The sequence below is a fragment of the Agelaius tricolor genome, unplaced genomic scaffold (genome assembly GCF_023055355.1).
Source record: "Agelaius tricolor isolate 1412-34295 unplaced genomic scaffold, bAgeTri1.0.p SCAF_20, whole genome shotgun sequence".
Classification (NCBI taxonomy): Eukaryota; Metazoa; Chordata; class Aves; order Passeriformes; family Icteridae; genus Agelaius; species Agelaius tricolor.
Window position 1 is genome coordinate 11,507,816 of NW_027269280.1, and position 23,218 is coordinate 11,531,033.

Sequence of the window (23,218 nt, forward strand, 5' to 3'; positions counted from 1 at the left end):
AAGAAAGTAGTGAGGATTAAAGATCTTTCATCTAATCCTAAGTATATGCAAAGCATGAACTCTACGTGTTTCAAAAACACCAGAAGTAGAAAAACTGATGAGAATTTAAGGATGAGGGTTTTGCCCATTCCTCACACTAAAGTCTTTAGTTAGAAGCAAGAAAGAAAAGCTCTGACATTTTAAATCCCTGGAAAAGAAGTCACCACAAAAGACAAAGTCACCACAAAAGACAAAGTCACCACAAAAAACAAAGTATTGCTTCTTCCAGCAGATAAGAGAGCTGACACAGGTAAATGTATGGCCAAATACAGGAAAGCTCACCTTCATTTTTATCTATTTTATTGATCATCCTCCGGAGTGGCTCGATGTATTTTGAAAGTTGTTTGAGTTTTTCCAGATACTGTTGCTCCTCTGACTGACCAGAACTGGCTGGACTCATGACAGAATTTGGATTTCCTGGCAAAAAGGAAGACTGCATGTCACAGGGTGATACAAGATACTGCAGAACATTATTCTTAATTAATCTTGAGCTGAAATGTGGCACTCTCTAAGTGTAGCTCATGTCAAATATCCAAATCCACAAGTGGATGCCCTCCATAGTTTAAGTGCTTGCCCAACCTCTAGTTTTTGTATGGAAATAACATGTTCTATGGGCAGGAGAGCAATTCCCACTTAATACATGTTTTTCTGCAAAGTTCCAAAGTTCCACATACCAATTTTCTAGGTCTTTATCTTGCCTTTCACTCTGATGCTTTAAACATAAAATAAACAAAATAAATTCACAGCAGTTTTTGTTAAGTGGGTCCTTTCCTACCTGCAAAGCACACACCAGTGGCAGGAGAAGGAGCCACTCTGTGGTACCATGAATGGAGGTGACAAAATGCTTATTCTGACTGGGGGGAAGTGCCAAGTGCCAGAGTTCACCTGGGAAGGTGTTCAGGAGCAAAGCAGCCTGGCATGGAGTGTTTATGTCCTTTCCACCTGCAAGTGTCACTAAGGGCTCCCTCCTGCTGGAATAGAGAATCAGTCTGCCTCTAGAAACTTGCTTCATTAAATTAAATATCATTCTTTTTTTCAAAGACTGGGGAAGTTAGAAAAACCCATTAGATAGTTCAGTGATGAGAAAAGAGGTTTCAGTTGATTTTGATTTGGGAATCCAAGCAGTTGTGTCATGTGTTCAGTACCTGCAATGCCAGCTTCTACCTAGAGCTCTTGGAGGTTCACACTGTGCCAAAAAGAACAGGTTTCCCAGGAATTATTACAGTTCCCAAAGCACAGCCCAACCCCTGGTGTGCAGCACAGCTCTCAAATCCTTTACCTGGAGTGTTGAGAGGACCTGGGGATGGGACACTGAAGTTCTGAGGAGTTCGTGCAGCTGCTGGGCTCTGTGATGGCTGTGGGGAGGGACTGGGGAGAAAACTGCTGGGTGATGGAGCAGGGCCAGAGCTGAAAAAGAAACACAAATTAAACCTGCCAGAACCTGACAAGGAAGGATCCTCAGCCTGGAAGCAAATATGATTTTAGTTGTTGGGATCTCTCCCTGGTCAGAGTGACTCCAAGGAAAGTTGGAAAGTCTCTTTGCCCAGCCTGGTGCTTGAAGAAGGACTCAGGGCTCTTCATTTCTCAGTCTCAAGGTTGTTCATTGTTTCTTATCCATAAAATTCTTTCTCCTGCCCTGCTGAGGTCCATCCAGCAGGACAGTTCCAGGCACTCTGCCTGCCCCCAGGGCAGGGTTATGTCTTTGTACTAAAAACTACAATGTGTACAATGTTTACAATTCCTTTCCAATACCCATCACCTGTGTTAGACAGTGAGCTTCTACTCTAAACCAATCCCAAAGTGCCAACATCACAGCAGAAGATGGAGGCCAAGAAGAAGAAGGAGAAAGGCTGGACACACCCAGTTCCCTCCATCTTGCCCCCTGAACCCCCATACCAAAACCCTAAAATCTACTTTTCCACCCCATGATAACTTCACTATCATTCTACTTAATTTGTCATGGCTTGCTGATCTTCATCTAAGGTTGGTGATTTGCTCCATGGGTCACAATCAAACCCACAGGGGCATCTTGGGCTCTGTGCCAGGGTCTCTGAGCCCTCTGGCAGGGTTTTGGCTGCTCAGGACAGCCAGAGGGGTGTCCTGGGTCCTGACATTCAGTAAGCAGCATTAGGGCTGGCTGTAGTTCTGCCCTGGTGAGGTTTCATACACAGATTCTTTATGGAAAATGGGAGTTTTCAGAGTGGCCTCAGCACAGTCTCACCTGTGCTCCCAGTGCAGCTGGTATTAAAATTCATTCATTCCAATGGAAACAGAGTGAGGTTATTGAATGTTTCTGAAAACCTCACACTTGTGGCATTACCAGAAGTGCTCAGAAGTTGCAGTGGGGCTCACCTGACGTTGGAGTTTGGCTGAGAAGTTGGCTGGCCTGGCTGAGGAGAAGGCTGGGGCTGTGGGGGTGGAGGCATGGACTGGGGAGTCTGAGCCTGCTGCACAGGAGATGGGGATGACATCATGGTGATGTTGTTCTGGCTGACCTGCAGAGTGGGAAAGACACCATCAATAACAACCAAGGGGAGCAGAGCAGGGGAACCTAACTAAAGGGCTTTACCTGTGGAGAGAAGTGTTCCTCAGGCCTACAAGAAATGAAAGCATTAGTTGCCTTTCTCCCCCATAAGGACACTCCCACCTGCATCACTCTTGAAGCTCTCAGGGCAGGAAATCTTATCAACTTCAGTAGAAATGACCATTAAATCTGCACATAACTTGAATTAACTGCATAATAATTATTTTTTCACTGCCCAAACCATCATGTTGCAATTAAAATGTCAGAAGTGCCATGTGAGAAACCTGTACTTTATTGGAACTAAAGAAGAGCAGGAAGAAAAGACATTTCCCTTTTGATAATTAAGAGTCAAAACCCCCTCCTTATTTAGACATTTTAATTACAGTCTTCAAAGGTCTGTCAGACTCAGCTGCAGCTTCTCAACTGGTTTTCTTTAGGAAGAAGGAAGAAAAAAAATCAAGTAAGCCAAATCACCAACATCTTGTTTAAATACTGAGTTCTGAAAATCTGGGTGGAGACAGAAACTCCAAACTCAACAGCTGGATGGAAAAAAAATGAAGCAGCTTTCTGACCTTTGGAGAATAATGAGGTGTGCCTAAAGGACAAAAAGGCAAGTAAGAGCATTCCAGAACAGCACCAACCAACCAAGTTTATTCTGTGCACTCTACAGTGCCAGAGCCAGATGAACACTCAAATTTGAGCAACTTCTCACATTTGTTCTAATTCATATTTTTCCCCTTAATCACTTAAAACCAAACAAGACAACCTGTGCAATGGCAGAGGCATGGGACAGTAATGCAGCTATTGAGTGATCACATTTGTTTAAGGAGCATGCAGAGAGTTCTGATGACTTGAGGCTATAAATAAGGACATACAAAGATAAATGGAATTAGCCTGCAGAGGCCACAGATTGTGGCTCATTAACCCATGTGTCCATTCTGTGAGTCACTGATGAACACCTTTGAATTAACAATTCTTTCCCTCAGTCTAAACCATTTTTAAGCAAAGGTTCCAGTAAATCCACAAGTCCCAGGCACATCACAGGCACTGCACATTGGTGCTGCCCTTCACTCTCGTGTTAAATAACCCAGCTGTATGCAGAGCACATGGTATTTAGCACTCTGAAAAATATTGCATTGGCTATTTCTGCATGGACACACTGACTGCAACAGGAGCTGCTCTGCTTGGTACCTCTCACTGCAGCCCTGCTAAAGGTCAGACTCCCCCCAAAAAGGCACAAACAATCCCCAGCTCAGAGCAAAACTGCTCATCTTGAAGACACCAGTTCATCACCCATTACAGAACAGTTCAAAACCAAATGCAGCCTGACATGCTATGATTTCATTTCAATCTTCAATAACCCCAGTACCTTTGCAACCTCTCACACAAAGTTAATACATGGAACAAGTGAGGCTGAAATTAAATTTTCTTCCCTTTCTCCATAATCAACAACTACAGAGCCTGGGCTTGTGTTCTCCAAAGGAGGTGGATTTGTTACCAGCATGTCTCTCCTCAACAACTGGAAAAGCCTTTCTGAGGCTGAAAAGCACAGCTGGCCTCCTGCAGACACCTTGTGTGTAAGGAAGGAAGGATGGACACTGCAAAGAGCATTCCCTGATCCTTCACAAGCCCATTTCATTTGCCATTAGACAGCAAATGATTTAGAACTTACCCATATGGATACTGCACCCATTTCTCACCAAGTCAGACTAACACCACTTGGAGTGGTTCATCTCTTCCTGAAAATCAGACACAGTTAAGTGTCCCAAGTTGGTTACAAAAAAGGATTTCTGAACACTTAAATCCTTGTGTTTTAGGAAGGAAGGAGAAAGATTTCATTAGGTTTTCTGCCAGATTTAAGCTGCTGTGTGTGATTCAGCACCAAGGATATTATTTACATTAATTTACAAATGCTGCAGAAAGTGAAGAAAAGGATATGCAGGATTTACTGTGCACACAAGCACTGGATGAACTGAAGTTTTTGCACTACCCCTCCTCATTCAAATACCTGCACAGGCAAACAGATTTCCTCCTTTCCAGGTTTGCCCTCTGCCACCTTCATTTCAGAACTGCAAAGGCCAATGCCTATCAGTAACCAAAACTGTGACATTTTCAAAAACATGCATTCAGAAGTGTGCAGTTCTGAACTTACTGCCTTGGCTTTCTTTGACAGCAGCTCATTTGCTACATCATTTCAGAACAGTTTAAAGATGATTTCAGATTTAGGTTTCTGCATTGTTTGTAGGATAAAGATTAAGATTGTAACAATTTAATGAAGTTTCAACTTCTAGGGAATGCTCTTTGCAGCTGACTCTGAGTAAAAGGAAGGCTTAAAAAATAAAGAAAAACAAACAAACACACTACAAAAACAGCTATGAACCCAAAAGACAAAACCTCCCCTCCTCCAGAGCTTTAACTCCACTGAATTAATTCATTTCCAGAGCTGGGCCATGGTTACTGCTCATTTGTACACCCTGCATCTTTAGCAGACACAAGGAAACCCAAACACATATTTTTCACTGAGGGATAGGAATTTCTGCACATAAAATCATCTCCATGGACAGCTATTGCAGCCCATGAGCACCAATCTGCTCTGTGCCCCTACAGTGACCTGATCATGACACACACTCTCATCTTCTGAAGTCTTGCCCCTAAGGAACTTAGGCTTGCATGATAAAAGTTTGCATTTGCATCCACTAAAGCAAAGCTCAGGAAGATAAACCCAGCTGTGAGTTCCAGCTCCAGTTTGCTGAGTCTCAGGCACAGAACAGCACTCAGGAGATAAGGCTGGTAAGGGCTCCCAGTTCTGACTCTGTTGCAAATCAAAACACCAGGTGCTTGTGGAATAAAACCTCATATCAGTCATTTTTTGTATTGTTTGAAAAGACTAAGAAGCAAAAAATCCCAACCAAACAAATAAACTCACTGGAGAACCTAAGGAGTACTGTGATAAAAAAGGCCAGACTGTTATGGGGCAAAAATAAATAACCACAAGGTATTGATATCATATCTGATCCTTCTGTTGAAAAGCATTCTTCAGTGCAACACCAAGGTTCTTTTCTAAAGAGAAAACACACCCTGAACTACCCCTCACCACATCTAAATGGATTTGATACTGCAGTCAAGGAGAAGACATGCTCTAAAATGAGTGACCAATGCCCACACATCTGCTCCTGCCCTCACTCCTGCTGTCAACAGCTGCAGGGGCTCTGATCACCAGGAAGTTACACCCAGCAGACAGCAGCACTTCAGCATTTTATAAGATAAGAGCTGTAAAAAACAACATTTCTAATTTCTAATCTACCTAGAACCTGCACAAAGTGTTCTGGCACACAATACCAGAGATTCATGATGGTCCAGAGCTGTCAAGTATAGGCAGGTCAGAACAAAACCTGATTCCAGCCACCAGGAAACCATGACTCACTCACTCACCCCAGCACCTGCTTCAGAGCCATTTCCACTACAATCATTGCTCGTGAAAAATTTCTCTTCTTCTTCTGCTCTGACCAGTTGTTCAGCTTCTACATCACTTTCCCACTCCCTGGCCTCTACTGAGACACCTCTGATGAGCAGCTCACTGGTGCCAGGAGTCAAAGCTCCTCAGTGACTGTGACAGTGCTCAAAGATCAGCCCATCACTGAGTGCCTGAACCAGAAGCCTTTTCCTATCAGTCAAGTATTAAATAGAAACAAAACTAATACTTAAATATCCATCAGAAAGTCTCAAACATTGTGGATAGAAGCCTTGTAACTAGATATAATATAACTTGTAACTAGACATAATATTGTAACTAGAAGCCTTTTGCTACCAGTCAGGTATTAAATAGAAGTAAAACTAACACTTTAATATCCATGGAAAAGCCTCAAATATTGTGGATAGAAGCCTTGTAACTAGATATAATATAACTTGTAACTAGATATAATATTGTAATAAGAAGCCTTTTGCTATCAGTCAAGTATTAAATAGAAGCAAAATTAATACATAAATATCCATGGAAAAGCTTCAAATATTGTGGATAGAAGCCTTGTAACTAGATATAATATAACTTGTAACTAGATATAATATTGTAACTAGAAGCCTTTTGCTATCAGTCAGGTATTAAATAGAAGTAAAACTAACACTTTAATATCCATGGAAAAGCCTCAAATATTGTGGATAGAAGCCTTGTAACTAGATATAATATAACTTGTAAGTAGATATAATATAACTTGTAACTAGATATAATATTGTAATAAGAAGCCTTTTGCTATCAGTCAAGTATTAAATAGAAGCAAAATTAATACTTAAATATCCATGGAAAAGCTTCAAATATTGTGGATAGAAGCCTTGTAACTAGATATAACTTGTGACTAGATATAATATAACTTGTAACTAGATATAATATTGTAACTAGAAGCCGTTTGCTATCAGTCAAATATTAAATAGAAGTAAAACTAACACTTTAATATCCATGGAAAAGCCTCAAATATTGTGGAAAGAAGCCTTGTAACTAGATATAATATAACTTGTAACTAGATATAATATTGTAATTAGAAGCCTTTTGCTACCAGTCAGGTATTAAATAGAAACAAAACTAAAATATCCATGGAAAAGCCTCAAATATTGTGGATAGAAGCCTTGTAACTAGATATAACTTGTAACTAGATATAATATTGTGACTAGAAGCCTTTTGCTATCAGTCAAGTATTAAATAGAAGTAAAACTAACACTTTAATATCCATGGAAAAGCCTCAAATATTGTGGATAGAAGCCTTGTAACTAGATATAATATAACTTGTAACTAGATATAATATAACTTGTAACTAGATATAATATTGTAACTAGAAGCCTTTTGCTATCAGTCAAGTATTAAACAGAAGCAAAATTAATACTTAAATATCCATGGAAAAGCTTCAAATATTGTGGATATTTCAAATGGGAGATGATTATCTCAGTCAATATTAACTGTCACAGTGACCAAAGCACAAATTCCCCCCTGACTCCACAGCTATGGCTGGGGTTTGTGTAAGTTAACAAATCCACACTGTCCTGGATTGAGATGAGCATCCATCTTCAACCAGAAATGACAGCAGATGTGTTTGCCTGGGCCTGCAGAACCTTCTGGTCCCTGTCACTGCCTTTGCAGCCTCCTGAGAGGAAATGAAGTGCTCTGACCTGGTGCATTTTCCAGCAGCAGCTGGGCAGGAGCTGCCAGCCTGCCTCCACAGGATCTGCTCTGATACAGGGACAAGTGCAACCCTCCTGGCAGCTTCTCCTACACAGCCATGGAAGAAAAGAACAGCTCAAATTTTTCTGGGTCCCTGACACCATGCCAAAGCTGCTCAAACTGGAACAAGGCAGGTTTAATAACACAAGAATCACCTGTACATGAACATAGGCCAAGCAAGGTCCTGGCACAACTCAGCCAGGGACACTGCAGAGCTGACCTGCAACACTCAGCAATGCACACTCATGGAGTGTGGACCTGAAATTTGAGTCTTGAATCAAATGTGAATCTTGAACATGGCAAATCTCAGGTTTCTGTGGTTGAGATGATCCCTGAGGTGTTAGAAAGTCTCTTTTTTCCCAGCCCCATGACCAAAGAAGTTGAGATTCCTGGGTTCTGCTTTTCAAGGTTGTTATTTTCTCTTATCTGTTACATTCTTTCTCTGTCCAGCAGGTTGGGTTGTGGCACAGTCCCTGCCCTTGGGGTGGTGTTGGCTTTTTACACTACAAACAAATATACTTTATTTACAATAATTTCCCAATACCTATCACCTGTGTTAGACAGTCTGTCTCTCCTCTAAACCAATCCAAAAGTGTCATCATCACAGCAGGAGATGGAGGACAAGAAGAAGGAGAAGAAGGACAGGACACACCCAGATTCCTCCATCTTGCCTCTTGAACCCCCATTCTAAATCCCCAAAATTCTACATTTTCACCCTGTGACAAATTCACCATCATTCTACTCAAACTCTTGTGGCTTGTAAATCTTCACACAAAGCTGGAAATTGTTTCCATGGGCTAAAATCAAAGGCACAGGTGTTTCTGACTCTGTGCCAAGGTCTCCGAGCCCCTTGCCAGGGTCTCCAATCACCCAGGGCAGCCAGAGCAATGTCCTGGGTCCCGAGAGGCAAAGTTTTAAATGTTAAAATAAAGATCTATCCCCCTTTAAAAACGCTTTATTTGATATCCCAAGAAAAACCTCGTAGTTAAAATGAAAAACGATCCATAAAAAGCACACCAAGAAGCTGAGCAGCAGCAGCAAGTTCATGGTTTGATCACAAGTGAGCACTCCCCTTGCCGGAGAGGCAGCAGGCGGGCAGGGCAGCAGTGCCCGAGCACACACGTGGCTGTGACCCAGTAAATACCTGTGGCATTGGCTGTCCGCCCAAGGGCACGGAGCTTGGAGGTGGAGCCGGCACCGCGGGGGCAGGCGGGAACCGTGGTCTGATTTGCATCCCGCCTCGGGCCAGGGGTGCGGTGATCATCTTTGAGGACAGAGGGACAACAGACAAAAGTAATCGCAAAACAAGAAATGCAGTGCACTGGCAGGATGAGAAGCACATGCAGCCTCTGGGAACTGGGGAGGGGGAGCATGGAGGGAAGGTTAGTGAGCTTCTCTCTGAAGGTTAACCTGACCTGCTGGCCTGGAAATGCAGCTCCTTTTGATGCTCCTCCTCTCCATCTTCAGAGAGCACCTCATGAACTGCTGGTACCCCAACAGAGCCCATAGACAGCCTGATTCATGGCTCAAGGGTTCACTATCCTGTCATTTCCATAAAGGGCCTTTCCTAAATTTTTCCTGACATCTTGAAGTTCTCCAACCTTTGGAAATAAGTCTTCCAATCTTTGGAAATAAGCTCTCCCAACTCTTGGAAGTAAGCTCTCCAACTCTTGGAAGTAAGCTCTCCAACTCTTGGAAGCAAGCTCTCCCAACTCTTGGAAATGAGCTCTCCCAACTCTTGGAAGTAAGCTCTCCAACTCTTGGAAGTAAGCTCTCCCAACTCTTGGAAATGAGCTCTCCAACTCTTGGAAGCAAGCTCTCCCAACTCTTGGAAATGAGCTCTCCAACTCTTGGAAGCAAGCTCTCCCAACTCTTGGAAATGAGCTCTCCAACTCTTGGAAGTAAGCTCTCCAACCTTTGGAAGTAAGCTCTCCAACCTTTGGAAATAAGCTCTCCAACCTTTGGAAGCAAGCTCTCCAACTCTTGGAAGTAAGCTCTCCAATCTTTGGAAGTAAGCTCTCCCAACTCTTGGAAGTAAGCTCTCCCAACTCTTGGAAGTAAGCTCTCTGCTGTCAGGAGCTCTCCATCTAACAAGCTCTATAATGCCACAGGTTTCTGATGTGTTTTCCCCACTGTGGGCCCCACGGGCTCAGCAGAATTGGCCATGTCCCCTCTGTTCCAGGACACTTTGTCAGACAGTTCAGCAGCAGCTGTCAGTGCACTGCCCCACAGTGAGCAAATTTCACACCAGCCCAACCCATGCCAGTATAGCAATGCCAAAGACAATTAAAAGGACTTCCAGATTTGAAAAAATTATTTCCTTCCTTTTATAACCCACACAATAAGCCAAGTACACTTTTTAAAGTGTACACCATCATTTTGACAAATACATATTCTTCTACTACTAAGGTGTGCTAAATTTTTCTGAGTCCATGATCTTTTTCAAGCTTTTTGATTCTCCAGCTGTATAGAGTGAGCACACCCTGTGTGCATTTAGGGCAAATGATAAAGGTGAGCATTAGAATCAATTTTTATTTTAAAATAGGATTGGAACTATGCTGCTCTGCGGTGTCTAAAAGTACCTTTCAGAACTATTAGCCTGCATGAGCCACAGAGATGTAATTTTTTATATCTGTATAGCCCTCTGCTACTTAAAATTTGATATTGCCACACATATTGAGAATTTACAACAAATCCAGTATATATTTGAGGTAGTATTCAGGTAGCTTTGGCAGATTCACTTATCAGTAAAAGAGCTTCTGTTTGGGACTTCAAAGATCTATAGTAAAGTTTTCTGAGCTGCCTTTTTTCCCTGGCTTACATGTTATAGCAAGGAACCTACACAATCCTAACTGACCTAAGGGATAATGCAGTCTCCTTCCTGTAAAGGGGTTGGGGCACTCCTGCTGGGTGTTTATGTAAATGGACTGAAGCAGCCAGCAACACATCTCTAGAGAGTCAAAGAATGCATGTGCTTACAATTGTTAAAAATAAATAAAATTAAATACAACATAGCAAGACTGAAAAAAAGAAAGCAATAACTGATAAAGAAAAAATAGTGTCAAATTCAGCACAGCTGTTAGTTCACAACATCAGAGCAATGCAGTCCCTTTCCATCCAGCAAAGAGGGATGGTCAGAGACAGGATTTCAGGAGGGGAACAAAGGGGGTGCCTCAGACACACACACACATGCACACGTGCACACACAGCATGCAGCAGCTGCAGAGCAAACACAACAACCCAGCAGTGCCACAGAGCACAGGGGGATGCCAGGGAGTGCAGTGAAGAGCTACAGTGTCAACATGAGAGCTGGTGAAGCAACATAACCCTAACAAAACCAAAAAAAAAGGGGGGAAATTGCTGGGGTGGGAGGGGAGTATCCTTTCAGGCACAATCACCCCAGCTCAGACCCTGGTGAATGCACACAGATCTCTGGAGCTGTGCAATCCCAGGCATGTTCTGGTGACCCACATGGCCCATCTTGGCTGTGTTTCTGAAGCCACACCACCAAAAAGTGAAGATTTACATTACTTCCACTGAGGCAAAGGAAATTAGAAGAATATTCACAGGTTAAGTGTCTGGCAAACCACTGAACAGCAGCATGACAAACTCCAACTCAAAGGCTTTCAGCTGTTTGTAGTGTTGTCAAATGAGTGCACAAGCTTACAATTTTGGGTTAGGATCTTTTGTATTTTTTTAAATGCGTGCTCTGGAAAGGAAATCCATATAGAAAATGGCACCAATTCCACTCTCTTAACAAAAGTAATCTATTGTCCCCCATTCTCCAGCCCATTTATATTTACAAAACCCATGACCCTTTGATAAAGGAGTCAGGAAAGGGGTTCCAAAGCAATATGTCCATAAAGGAGTTACTCTTCTTGTAAGATAAGAACACAAGCAGAAATGTTTAAGTACTTTTGAGAAAGATTTTAAGTGAACACATATCTTCCTCCACAAGTGAAATTGATTCTTATGAGGTAAAATTCCATTAAATTGAGATAAATCAGAGAGCAGAAAGAGGATCTCCCTCCAAAGTAAGCTACAAACCCCATTCATTCATAAAAATGAATTGGAATAGAACAAATAGAATCCAGAACCTGCAGCTTTCTTTTCTTTAACATCCAAGCATTCAGCAGCCCATGAATACACAGTTTCTGGTGAGCACATGTATTACAGAGCCCCTGCACCAAAGGCAGCTCAGATTTTCAGCCAGCATCAGCCACTCTGCATCCTGAGCACCTGAGGGAACTGCACCACAACAGTGACTTAACCTTACTCCTATTGAACTTTAACTTTACTCACACTTAACTGCAGTTGATTACAGATCTTTTTCCTTGGTGCTGCAAGTATTCTGTGTAGATCTCATGTTGCTAGGACAGCACTGCTGTGAGCTCCCCTGGGAGTTACATGCTCACAAGGACTGGAGCAGGGTAACACTGACCTGTGTGGGGTCTTGATAACTTCAGGGAAGAAACTCTCACATGAATCCATGTTCAAACCTGGGGCTGCTTTTACTTTTATGTAAAAAGGATTTACAGAAACTTTATGGAAAAGGAAAAATGCAGCCATAGCAAACAAAATTCCCAGTTTGAAAGCCCTTAAAGACTAAATTTAAATGTAACAAGCAAAGATTAGGATAGGGTTTGTTTCTAAAAAAAGCTTCCCTGAACCAAATAAAGAAATCAAAGCAGATTTATTAAAAATGCTGATGCTACTGAAAAATGTACTAAATAGAAAGCAAAAATCTAGCCTTAAAAGAGACTTCTTATAAAGGAAATCCTTACACACTCTCAACACTGAAGCTGCATGGTAATATTAAATACAGCCACAATCTTAAACCTATTATATACAGAAAATATTTAGACAAGTACAAGAAACCCATTTAGTTATTGGACTTCACAGTGGTAGGTGAATTTTAGTAGACTCATCTTGCACTGGCATGAACATCAGTGGAGTAAAAGCTGTGTGTGGAATATTCCAAACTCCACATGTGGTAGATAAAGAGCAATCCCCACTCAGGGCTGGATAAAGCTGCAATACAAAACTGGCTGTCAACCATGTCATCACCCAAAGCTTTTCAAATGCACTGTGCTGTTAAGCCACTGGCACATGAAGTCACTAAAGGGGCAGGAATTCAGTTGACTCTACATAAACACAATCCATCTGTTCAGAGTTGAAAAGAGCACCACTAAAGTTAGCAACAAGAAAAAAAAGTCAGTGTCTCCTTCCAGTCAGCCTAAATCCCTGCAGCTCCCACCTGGAAATTATTTAAGAAACAAACAAGTTTTAATTGACATTTCAGCTGTAGGAAGAGAATTCTGCATTGCTGCCAGCACTGTCCCAACTGTACTTACCACTGCCCAGCTTTACATCCTGTGTTACACTGACACAAGCCAAAGGAGCAACCCAGAAACAGAACTTGGTCACACCAACAAGGATGTGGCCAGCTGAGAGTGACCATGGTACAGGACACTGGCCCTGATGCAAGCCTGGGAGATGTTCACTGGAGAATCACAGTCCACATGAAAAACTCCTTACTGAATCTAGAAAATGACTTGTGCACTGAATGGAAAATGGTGCTTGAAAAACATGGAATGGCTGGGTGTACATCAAGAATTCTGCCATGAGTCCTAGTCAGCCTCATTTCATCTGTCTGCCTCTCTCTTCATCTACAGAGTGGTGACATTTGTACTTACCCATGTCTGTAAAATGCCTCAATATGAAACACTACACAGGTAAGCCACAAAAGACTTCCATATTCTTGTGGAAAATGGGATAAGAGGTTCAGCTCAAGCCATTCCCCATTTTTTCCCCATGTCTCCTTCATACCAGACACACATCAAGAAACAACCACTGGGGCTGCAGGTGTATTGCAGGATAGAAAAACCATGTTAGACCACAAGCTTTCACCCAGCACTTTTCTTTTTTTCATGTAACTCTGCACTTGTGACACACACCATTTGTTCTTCACAATTCACATCCAGAACAAGAGCATCTAGATCTACTGCCCATCTCACTCAGAAGAAAATGAAAGATGAAAGGACTGAAAGGGGAGTGCAGAGAGATTTCATCATCTATACTATTTTTTTCCAGTCAATACATGAAGATGGAAGGTAAATCACATGTGATTAAAGATAGCAGGCAAAGATTCACAGTACAGAAATCAGTTTACACAACAAAGCAGTCACCTAGGAGAGTTTAATGAAAGAAGAGGTGATACACTCCAGGTACCAACAGTCAGACTTGTAGTGTGCCCACAGGAGACCATCTGACTCATGTGCATTCCTGTGTCAGTACAGGCAACACTCGAACCTACTGGGGACAGAGAGCATGCACAGAGAGGTTGGCAATGAAATCCTGCCTCTGACTCCAGGCAAAGGAGAAACAGCAGAGGAACCACACCCCCTTCCCAGAGGGGATGAGCAATGGCAGAGCCCTCACCAGGAACCACCAGGAACCCACTCCATGCTCATCTCTAGCATGCACCTGGCACAGGCTGTGAGCTGTGGCCCTTACCTGCCCCGAGGCTCCCATCTGAGCAGCTTGGGCCTGAGCTGCCTGCACTGCTGCTGCTGCTGCCTGCTGCTGCTGCTGCTGCACCAGCTGGGCTCTTACCTGGGGGGTGAGAACAAACCCAAAGTAAACACACATACCTGAGCAGGGTATGACACTTCTGTTTCAACTGCATTGGCTCATGTGCTCATTAAAAGGGGTATGGAGACAAGATCAGCCTCACCAACTAAAGGTTTTGATTTTTTTTTTTGTAAAAACAAGTTTCCATGTTTAAAACACTTAGAATAGTTTTCCCGCAGACTGCACACCCAATTCAACAACTTCTTGCACATCTTACCTCTGCTATCAGGTCTTATATATAAAGATAGTAAGGCACTTATATTTTTTGCAAGCCTACCAATGACCAGCATTGCAAATGTTTATAAATTCATTACATCTGTCACTGTGACAATGATGACATTTAACTACTCCTAGCTCAGCTGGTAGGAGCACAAAGTGGAGACATCAACTCATCCATTTCTGAAGTGTGGCTGACTCTCCATTCCTCCCCAGTAAGGCCCAAAGAAAAACAGGTCTGAGCTTTGATTCAACAGTAACCTATGCAGCCCAGATAAAAATTACTCTAACACTGCAAAAAGCTGCACCATTAAGAGGATGACCCAGCAAGAGATTCAGCAGAGTAGAACTATTGTCCTTCCCACCTTCTCTCCAAGGCAGGAACAGCCAGCACATTGAACTGTGACCAAATCTCCCAATGTGGCAGCAGAAGCAAAGCCAGCATGGCAGAGAGCAAACACTGGCTGCAGTCTAGAACACTCCAAAGTACCTGCTCATGTTCTAGAAAAGCAAACTGCATGGAGATCATTTTTCTTTAACCAGAGTATGTTTCTTTTTCTTTTTTTCACTTGTCCGTTCAAGAGTGAGACAAGAAATTATTTTTAAAATTTTAGCTGCATGAATGGTTTTCCCACATTTCCAGAACTCTTACTCTTAGTTACAAAATTGTTCTCTACTGGCAGGCCCAGACATAAACCTTTAAACACCCTGTACCCACAACTTGCTAACTGCAGAGCTCTTAACAAGTTATGGTTTCCTATTCCATTATTAGCAAAAGTCAGACACGTGTTTTATTTCTCCAGATGGACAGCTGGTCACTAGCCCTTACCTGCATAGCTTTTAACTGCTGTGGTGTGAGAGTGACAGGCATAACCTGGCTGGGAATTTGTCCTGAGATTGCCTGAGGCTGAGACACCATGGGCTGGGGCTGAGGCTGGGACTGTGGTGGAAGCTGAGACTGCTGTGCCTGAGCAACCTGTTGTTGCTGCTGTTGCTGCTGCTGCTGCTGTTGCTGCTGCATCTGCTGCATCTGCTGTTGCATGACTTGCTGAGGCTGCTGCTGTATCTGTTGCTGTGGTATCTGCTGCTGCTGTTGCTGCTGCTGTTGCTGCTGCTGCTGTGCCTGCATGACCTGTGCTGCCTGCAGCTGCTGCATTTGAGCAATCCGCTGCAGCTGCTGCTGCTGCTGCTGCTGCTGCATCTGAAAAGCAGGAAAAGCCAGCATGTTAAAGCTCCCAGCAATGCAACAGCACACTGACTTTTATAGCATAAACCAAAAATAAACAGAATCCTAATACATCAGATTGATGGTGTAAGCCCAAAGGGAAAGCCTAACCTTTTTATCCACTCATCCCTTGTATATCTCAACCCTAAATGGTTAAATACCCTGTATTTCCATATTCCCACATGACAGGCTTTCCTGTAACTTTTAAAAGCAAAGGTTAAATCCATCAGCTTCTCCTGGACAAATGGGCTCAGATACAGTTTTTCAAATGTAATCACCCCCTAACAAAACCTGCACAAGAATATGACAGCTGAAGTTTCCTCCCCTGCTTTTGTACCTAAGGATGATATATATATATACATATATATATATATATATATATATATATACACACACACACGTGTATATATACACATTTTTTAAAGTGGCAACACATTAGTCACACAATGACAAAACAACCACTATTGCTAGAGTAAGTCAAGGGCTATTCTTTCCCAATTTCTGTCAGAATGAAAGACTATCCTGACAATTGTAAAAAAAGAGACAAACATTTTAATTCCCTATTGCTATGACAAAAGAAAGCAACAAAACATCTGTAAAGCCTTTCCTCTGGTATGTAACATACTGCTGTCAGTTAACTTGCCAATCTAATCTGAAGCCCTACCCAGAAGTGGAAATGTGTTAGTAACAGGCAGAGCTGATACTTCCACACAAGCCAAGCCTCACCTGACAAGTAACTGATTGTCTTAGGTTACACTGCAAGATGTAACCAAATGTTTGTATTCTATTACCATCTGTTAAAACCAGGTGGGGCAGTGTTCTTTATCTCTTCCATGACCCACCCTCTTTCCAGGGGGATCTGGGCTGTCCATGGCCACTGAGTGTCCCTGCAGGGCTGATCCAATTCCATCATCCCATTGGGAGATGCTGCATTGCCCAGGGCAGGAGCCAAGCATTCCTACCTGGATCCAATGTGAGCCTGGCACAGCCCAGCAGCCTTTGCCCAGTGCATTGCCAGAGGAGCAGCTTCTGCTGCCCTGCATGGCCAGAGGGAGCCCAGGCCCATCTGCAGCAGCCCTGGAGCTGCAGAGGAAAACTCCCCCCTTGTGCAGGATCCCTGCTCCAGCAGAACCACAGCTGCTGAGCCACATGGGATGGGGCTGTGCCACCACCCTGACACACAGGGGGACAGGGACTGTTCTCACTCTGGCAGTGGTTTTGTACTATTGCATTTTAATCTCATTTTCCCACTAAATTGTAGTTCTGACTTGGGATCTCCCACTGGTTTGTTCTCAAACCAGCACACCCATCACCACATTTGCCATGGGAGCTGTTGGTCATCACCTGCTGTTGGTTTTGCTGCTGCTGCATCTGCAGTTTCAGCATGTGCTGCTGCTGCTGCTGCACAGCCTGCAACTGCTGCTGCTGCTGCTGCTGCTGCGCCACCGCCGCGGCCGCCGCCTGCTGCTGCTGCACCTGGAACTGCTGCTGCATGGCTGACTGCTGGGCCTGGAACTGCTGCTGCTGCTGCAGGGCCACCTGCTGCTGCTGGAACTGCTGCTGCTGCTGCTGCTGCTGCTGGGCTATCTGCTGGAGCTGAAGCTGGGCTGAAGAGAAGATAGACTCTACTCAAAATGTGATACCCCAATAAGGTGAGATTAATTCATGTCCTTCCTTAGCAGTATATACTTTTGCTTCCTCAAATGGATTAACAGCAGAATTAATTATACTTTGTACTACCAACTTGTAATTCACTCTCCCTCCATTGTCAGTAAGTAAAGAGTAAAAATATGCAGGAAGAAATGTACACTGAGGTCACCAGCAGGAAGCGCCTTACCATGGAAAACCTGGGTACATGTTGCACAGGCAAAAACTATGTTCTGAAAAAAACAATGTTCTGAAGCTGACATGATGAAAGAAAACAATGTTCTGAAGGTGACATGATGAAAGAAAACAATGTTCTGAAGGTGACATGATGAAAGAAAAAAATGTTCTGAAGGTGACATGATGAAAGAAAACAATGTTCTGAAGGTGACATGATGGAAGAACTTTCTCATACAACAGCTCTACTGTGTTGGCTATACCAAGGAAGACATTTATCCAATTAGGTAGCAGTACTTGAAATCAATTATTTCTGAGTTCACTTGGCTGATTTAGCCAGAAGTATGACACCTGGTATGGCACCTGGTATGGCACCTGGTGTGACACCTGGTGTGACACCTGGTGTGACACCTGGTGTGACATCTCTTCAGCACCCTTCCCTTGAGGAAAGGCCTTATTACTGCAAAGCTGATCCCACAACTTCAGTGGCTGAAGCAAAGGAACACTTACTCTGCTGAGTGGCTGTAGAGACCCCAGGCATGCCATGAGGGGCCATTGCTGAGGTTCCAGGAGGCTGCTGCTGCCCTGGCAGACTCATCTGCTGTGCCATTGGGCCAAGGCCTGCCATGCCACTCATTGGTGCCCCCTGAGCTCGGGAAGCCATGCCCATGCCAGGTGCCCCTGCTGCAGGACCCCCAGTTAGATTCTGCAGGGCATTCATTGGATCTGCAAAGGAAACAGACACTGCTATGCAGCCAGCCATGCAATGGTCCACAATCCCCTGCTCTCCATCATCCACTCTCTGATCTGGCAACTGCAGACCATGACCAGACCCAATATCCTGACAAAATCAGATTCACTGCCCTGCCTGTGAGGCTTCTGGCACATCTCTGCCTGTCTGTAAAGACAGAGGTGATTGAAAGTGCTCCAGTGCTGTGAAGTTCCACACAGATTTTAAATACATCAGAGAAAAGAACTTATTGGACATCTCCAACTTGATACACAAGCTGCCAACAAAACTCCATGAGGATATAAAGCTTTAACTTCAAAAACCAAGAGAGTCCCAGTGTGGATCTTCCTGTTCAGAGAAGCAATGCTCAGAGCAGAGGATGTACTTTGCTATACACTGCCCCTCTAACATCACTGGTATTATGCATTGAATAAATTCAGTGCCTTTCAAGACATTTTTCATACTCTGAATCCTGGGCACACAGAAAAGTGAAGTTAGAGAGAGAAAGGCAATTCAAGAGGCCAAAACACAACACAGGGTGCAGAAGCAATATGAACCAGGTACAGAACACACACCACCTCTTCCTTAAGAATACTTATAAAATAATTTCCAGCAGGCCAGACTGCATGTTCATCAACCACAGAGTGCATATTTGCCCTCCAGAGGGATGAAAGCACAGCACCACACCATGTCCCTAACATCCACTGCAGTGAGAATGAGCACAGAGGCAGAAGCCAGGACCAGATCTAAGCTCACCCAATAGCACCACAAATATTTCTGCCTCTGGTGCAACACCTGGAGAGCCACAGCTGGCAACAGGAGGGAGCCTGGGCTGCTCAGCAGATGATTTTCAATCCCTCTGGTGCTCTCCTGAACCTTACTGCTGTGAGCTAACAGAAATGCAAAGAGGGGCACAAAGAAGCCTGCAGTGTTACACCCAAAGCACTGGCCAAGCCTCCCACCCCAGCACTGAACAACTCCAGGACTGTCCTGCTCCCCTTCCTTTGCTCCAGCAGCATTTAATGCATTTAAAATCCCAGCTAGGCAATACACAGATGCTTTATTCTTAGTAACCACAGCCCTGATGTCTAAGCTGCTCTATTTAGAAATGGAGAGGATGGGAAGGAAGAAAACAACAACAAAAAAGGAACTCTTACCACTGACTGAGGCTTGAGATTTCTTATTGTCTGCAAAGAAAAAATGATGAATCATCTTTGTTAATATTGTCACACTGACCTTCTGGATATACTCTCTACATAATTTTTAAAATAAATTTTAAAAACCCACTATCTACTGTAGCTCTAATAAAATACATTAACCTAAGCCCCATTGGGTAATCAGAATGCTATATGAAAATATGAAAGAAGCAAAGATACAGAAAAAATTAGGAAGTAGGAAAAGTAGCAAGTTTAAATAATTTCTCAAATACTTTTCAATTATAGATGATGTGTAAGAGAAACAGGATTTATAAATTAGGCATGCATACTACAGGAAGATTTTTAAAGCAACTTTCTAAGAATCACATGTAGAATCACACACAGAAGCCCTAAAATTTACTTTTCTTTGATGATGATTCAATGAGAAACCACAACTGAGAAGAAAGTAAAACCAAAAGTAAAAAATTACTTACGAATGTCTCGGAAATGGATAATGAGCCTGGCCACAAGAGAAAGATACTCCTCCTAAAGGTGAAAAATGGCTATTTTAGCATAAGAAATGAAAACAGAATAACCATTACTTTCTGGTTCTTCAGTATTCTTCCTCAACACACTGGATTTTACTCTCCAATGTGTGTGGGCTTTTCAGAGCAGTTCACTTCCAAGAACAGGCTGTTTATGAAGCAGGAATATTTTCACTAGCACGTCATTGTGGTTGATGGTGAAGGAACACCAAGAAACCACAAAATTCACAGGGAAGAACCTCCCTGACAGCCACACTAATAGCACCTCAATATGCAAATATTATAAATCAACATACATTCTCCACTTCTTATCCACTATAATTCCTTTTCTCTAAGGACAGAACCTGCTTACTCTGCACACTGAATTATTGAAGTCCTTGAATTATGTCACATTTGTACTACAGTAACTCTTTTTAAAGCTAAATTCATATTGCAAGGAAATTATTAACTTGCAAAACTAACGTGACAGAAGTGTCAGAAGTGAAAAGACAAATATTCTCTGAAATATTTTCTTAGTGTGCTTCATAATTTGTAGGAAGTTGCAGAGGCTGAGACAAACCCATGAAACAACTCATCAGGAGGATGCCAACAGTGGGTGCATATTTGTGGCATCAGCATTGTAACATTTTCACCCAGACAGGTTCCATTTCAAACATGGCTTATTTGGAGACAAAAACACTGTCCAATTTCCCATAACACAGCTCCAGGGAAGCAGGTTATGATTTGATAAGAGTGCATGAGTGTACATTACAGCCAGACTTTCACAGAGAGCACAGCTCTTCCCTTGGGGTTACTCTTACAGAGCCTTTTCATTGATATTTTTTTCCTGACCACCAAACTGGAATGGTGCTACAGTGCAGATAAAGGAAATTCCATGCAATTCCCTACACACAGACATTCAGTAAGAACAGGGTGGCTCCACAGGTGCATGAAACACTGCAGCAGCAGCAAAGCTGGCTGGCACTGAGGCCAGTCTGATGCATCTGTTGCATGCAGAACTCCCCAGTTCCCCTCAAGGTAAAAGAAGCAGCACATACAAATCCAAATTTCACACAAATCTCTAATCCTAAGCGCACTGGCTCTGTATTTCTACAATTCATTACAAACTTCTTTTAACAGCCAATAACTTCTGGAAGCAAATAGAGATTTACCCTTGTTTTGGCCTTCATAAACACATGGCTCTCCATGTCTTTGCTAGATTTGTTATGGGCAACACCAGCTTTCCTCATGGCTTCATCACTGAAAAACAAAAGAGGAAAAAAACAAGGCTGGATTTTAATTGAGGGTCTTACAAATACTTCCTGTAGTTAGAAAGGTCTGTGAAACAGCTTTTTACTCCTCTCTCATTTATAGATTAAAAACAAACAAATAACCCAAATACCCACCACAAAAAAACCCCAAACCAAATCATCACCACCTATTATTTAAAATGCCACCCTATAAAGTTTCTTCAAATAATGGAGAAAAAAGCCAACTAATTTCTAAAAGGCAACACAAATATTCTTTGCAGAAATTCAAGGCCAACTGCTAAACAAGTCATTATTTCACTGCCTGATGCATTATTTTGACAAAATAGCAGCACTTGTTTATTTGAGGAAAACTGAATGACAGAATTAATGTAATCCATGTTTGGCAAACAATGAGACTGAGCTTCCTAGCATGAGGATTTTCCAAAAGAATTCTCTAAACATAAGGTGGAGGAATAAAACAAAAAATGTTGTTTAAAGGCACAGAGGCTTAACCAGTGAGTGAGGACAATGAGGGGGAGCAGGGCTGGGGACAGAGGAGGGCAGAGCATGGGCAGGGTGGGAGGGGGCATGAGGGGAAAAGAGGAGCATTTTCAGTACATCAAAGAGCAGCAAGCAGTTCAACTATGGAATATGCAGAGAAAGACATCCCAAAACAAGGAGTTCAGCCAGGTGAAGCCCTGCTCCAATCCTCTAGGCACTGTCATTCTCAGAAACTTTCCTGCAAAACCTGTTCTTTGCTAAAGCAGCCTGGCAGTTACAGTCTCCATTCCACAAACCAGTGATCAGAAAATACTTCCACTTTGTGATTAACATATCAGAAAGTTATTTCTTGGTGACTGCCTTGCATGAGCAGCTACCCAACACTAAATGCAGGTCAGGGCAGTGACCCCTGGAAGTTTCAGCCACTCTGAAGAGACACTACTGGTTTATTTCCCCTGAATTTCTGTGACCTCCCATGCAGCAGGAATGGTGCTTGCACAAGAAGTAAATGGGTTCAGCTCTCTGAATCAACTCAATGACTGCTGGAATGTTGGGGGACACAAGACAGATGATGCACTTTGGACTTGGTTAATATCAGAGATTTGCTAACAGGCTGCCTTGGCAAAAGCAAACGGAACTTGGAAAATGAGACTTAGATTGCAAGAAGATTAAATCAAATGGGTTTACCAAAAAAAGAAAATCTTATTACACTTTGGACAGTCTCAGCAGAGAAGAGCAGATGCTACAGCCTTAAAATGCAGGAGCTTAGGCTGCAAACCAGCAGCTGCACTGCTGCAGCCTTTACCACAGAACACAGCAGAACACTGCACCTGCTGCAAGGGAACCTTCTGTGGGGTCTGGCAGCCACCAAAACAATGCTGCTCATAAATGCAGCTTCCTTAAACTGCAGCACAATCTGAACATAGTGCAGAGCAACAATTCCTCCAGGGGCAAACAAGCCTTGAAGTGACCTGCTCAGAAAAGAGCTCTGCTGTGGAGGAAGAAGCTATAGAAGCTATACCCAATTCTCCTTTTTTTCACACCTTCCTTTTTGGAAAGGCTGTCTCTAAATCCACACTGCTCTGAATGCTCCTTAACTTTCCAGTCCCAGTACAATGAGAATGCCTTTCATGTTGAGAGCACTGAAAACTGAGCTGACAAAATGAGAAGACAAAGATTGCAAAGAGGCAAGCAAAGAAAGTAATGTGTAAGTAGCACTTAGGGGATGTGACAGAGACAGTGATCAACATGGGATCAGGAACCTGGAAAAAACCCACAGCAAAGAAATTATCTGCTTTTATATCAACCATTTCCTCTTGACATTACAGAACATGGAAGATGTGTTATTGTGGCTACATCTCCATTACTGAAAAGGTCCTGTCTGTTAGAATTCCAATAAAGGTTTAGACTGGG

The 23,218-nt window shown here is 42.9% G+C and overlaps 1 protein-coding gene across 4 annotated transcripts in view; it reads right to left on the minus strand.

Annotated features, from left to right (window-relative positions):
• MED15 (mediator complex subunit 15) overlaps positions 1-23,218 on the minus strand; it is a 29,617-nt gene that overhangs the window by 3,176 nt on the left and 3,223 nt on the right. For 3 of the 4 annotated variants that reach the window (XM_071445639.1, XM_071445638.1, XM_071445640.1), the window contains exons 2-12: positions 21,227-21,314; positions 20,025-20,076; positions 19,552-19,581; positions 18,175-18,390; positions 17,188-17,450; positions 15,448-15,819; positions 14,286-14,384; positions 8,914-9,033; positions 2,392-2,534; positions 1,319-1,446; positions 322-456 (exon numbers count right to left, since the gene is read on the minus strand). In XM_071445639.1, coding sequence (XP_071301740.1) covers positions 322-456; positions 1,319-1,446; positions 2,392-2,534; positions 8,914-9,033; positions 14,286-14,384; positions 15,448-15,819; positions 17,188-17,450; positions 18,175-18,390; positions 19,552-19,581; positions 20,025-20,076; positions 21,227-21,314 — 1,646 coding nt within the window. The remainder of the gene's footprint in view (positions 1-321; positions 457-1,318; positions 1,447-2,391; positions 2,535-8,913; positions 9,034-14,285; positions 14,385-15,447; positions 15,820-17,187; positions 17,451-18,174; positions 18,391-19,551; positions 19,582-20,024; positions 20,077-21,226; positions 21,315-23,218) is intronic. The other variant, XM_071445641.1, reaches the window with a different exon arrangement.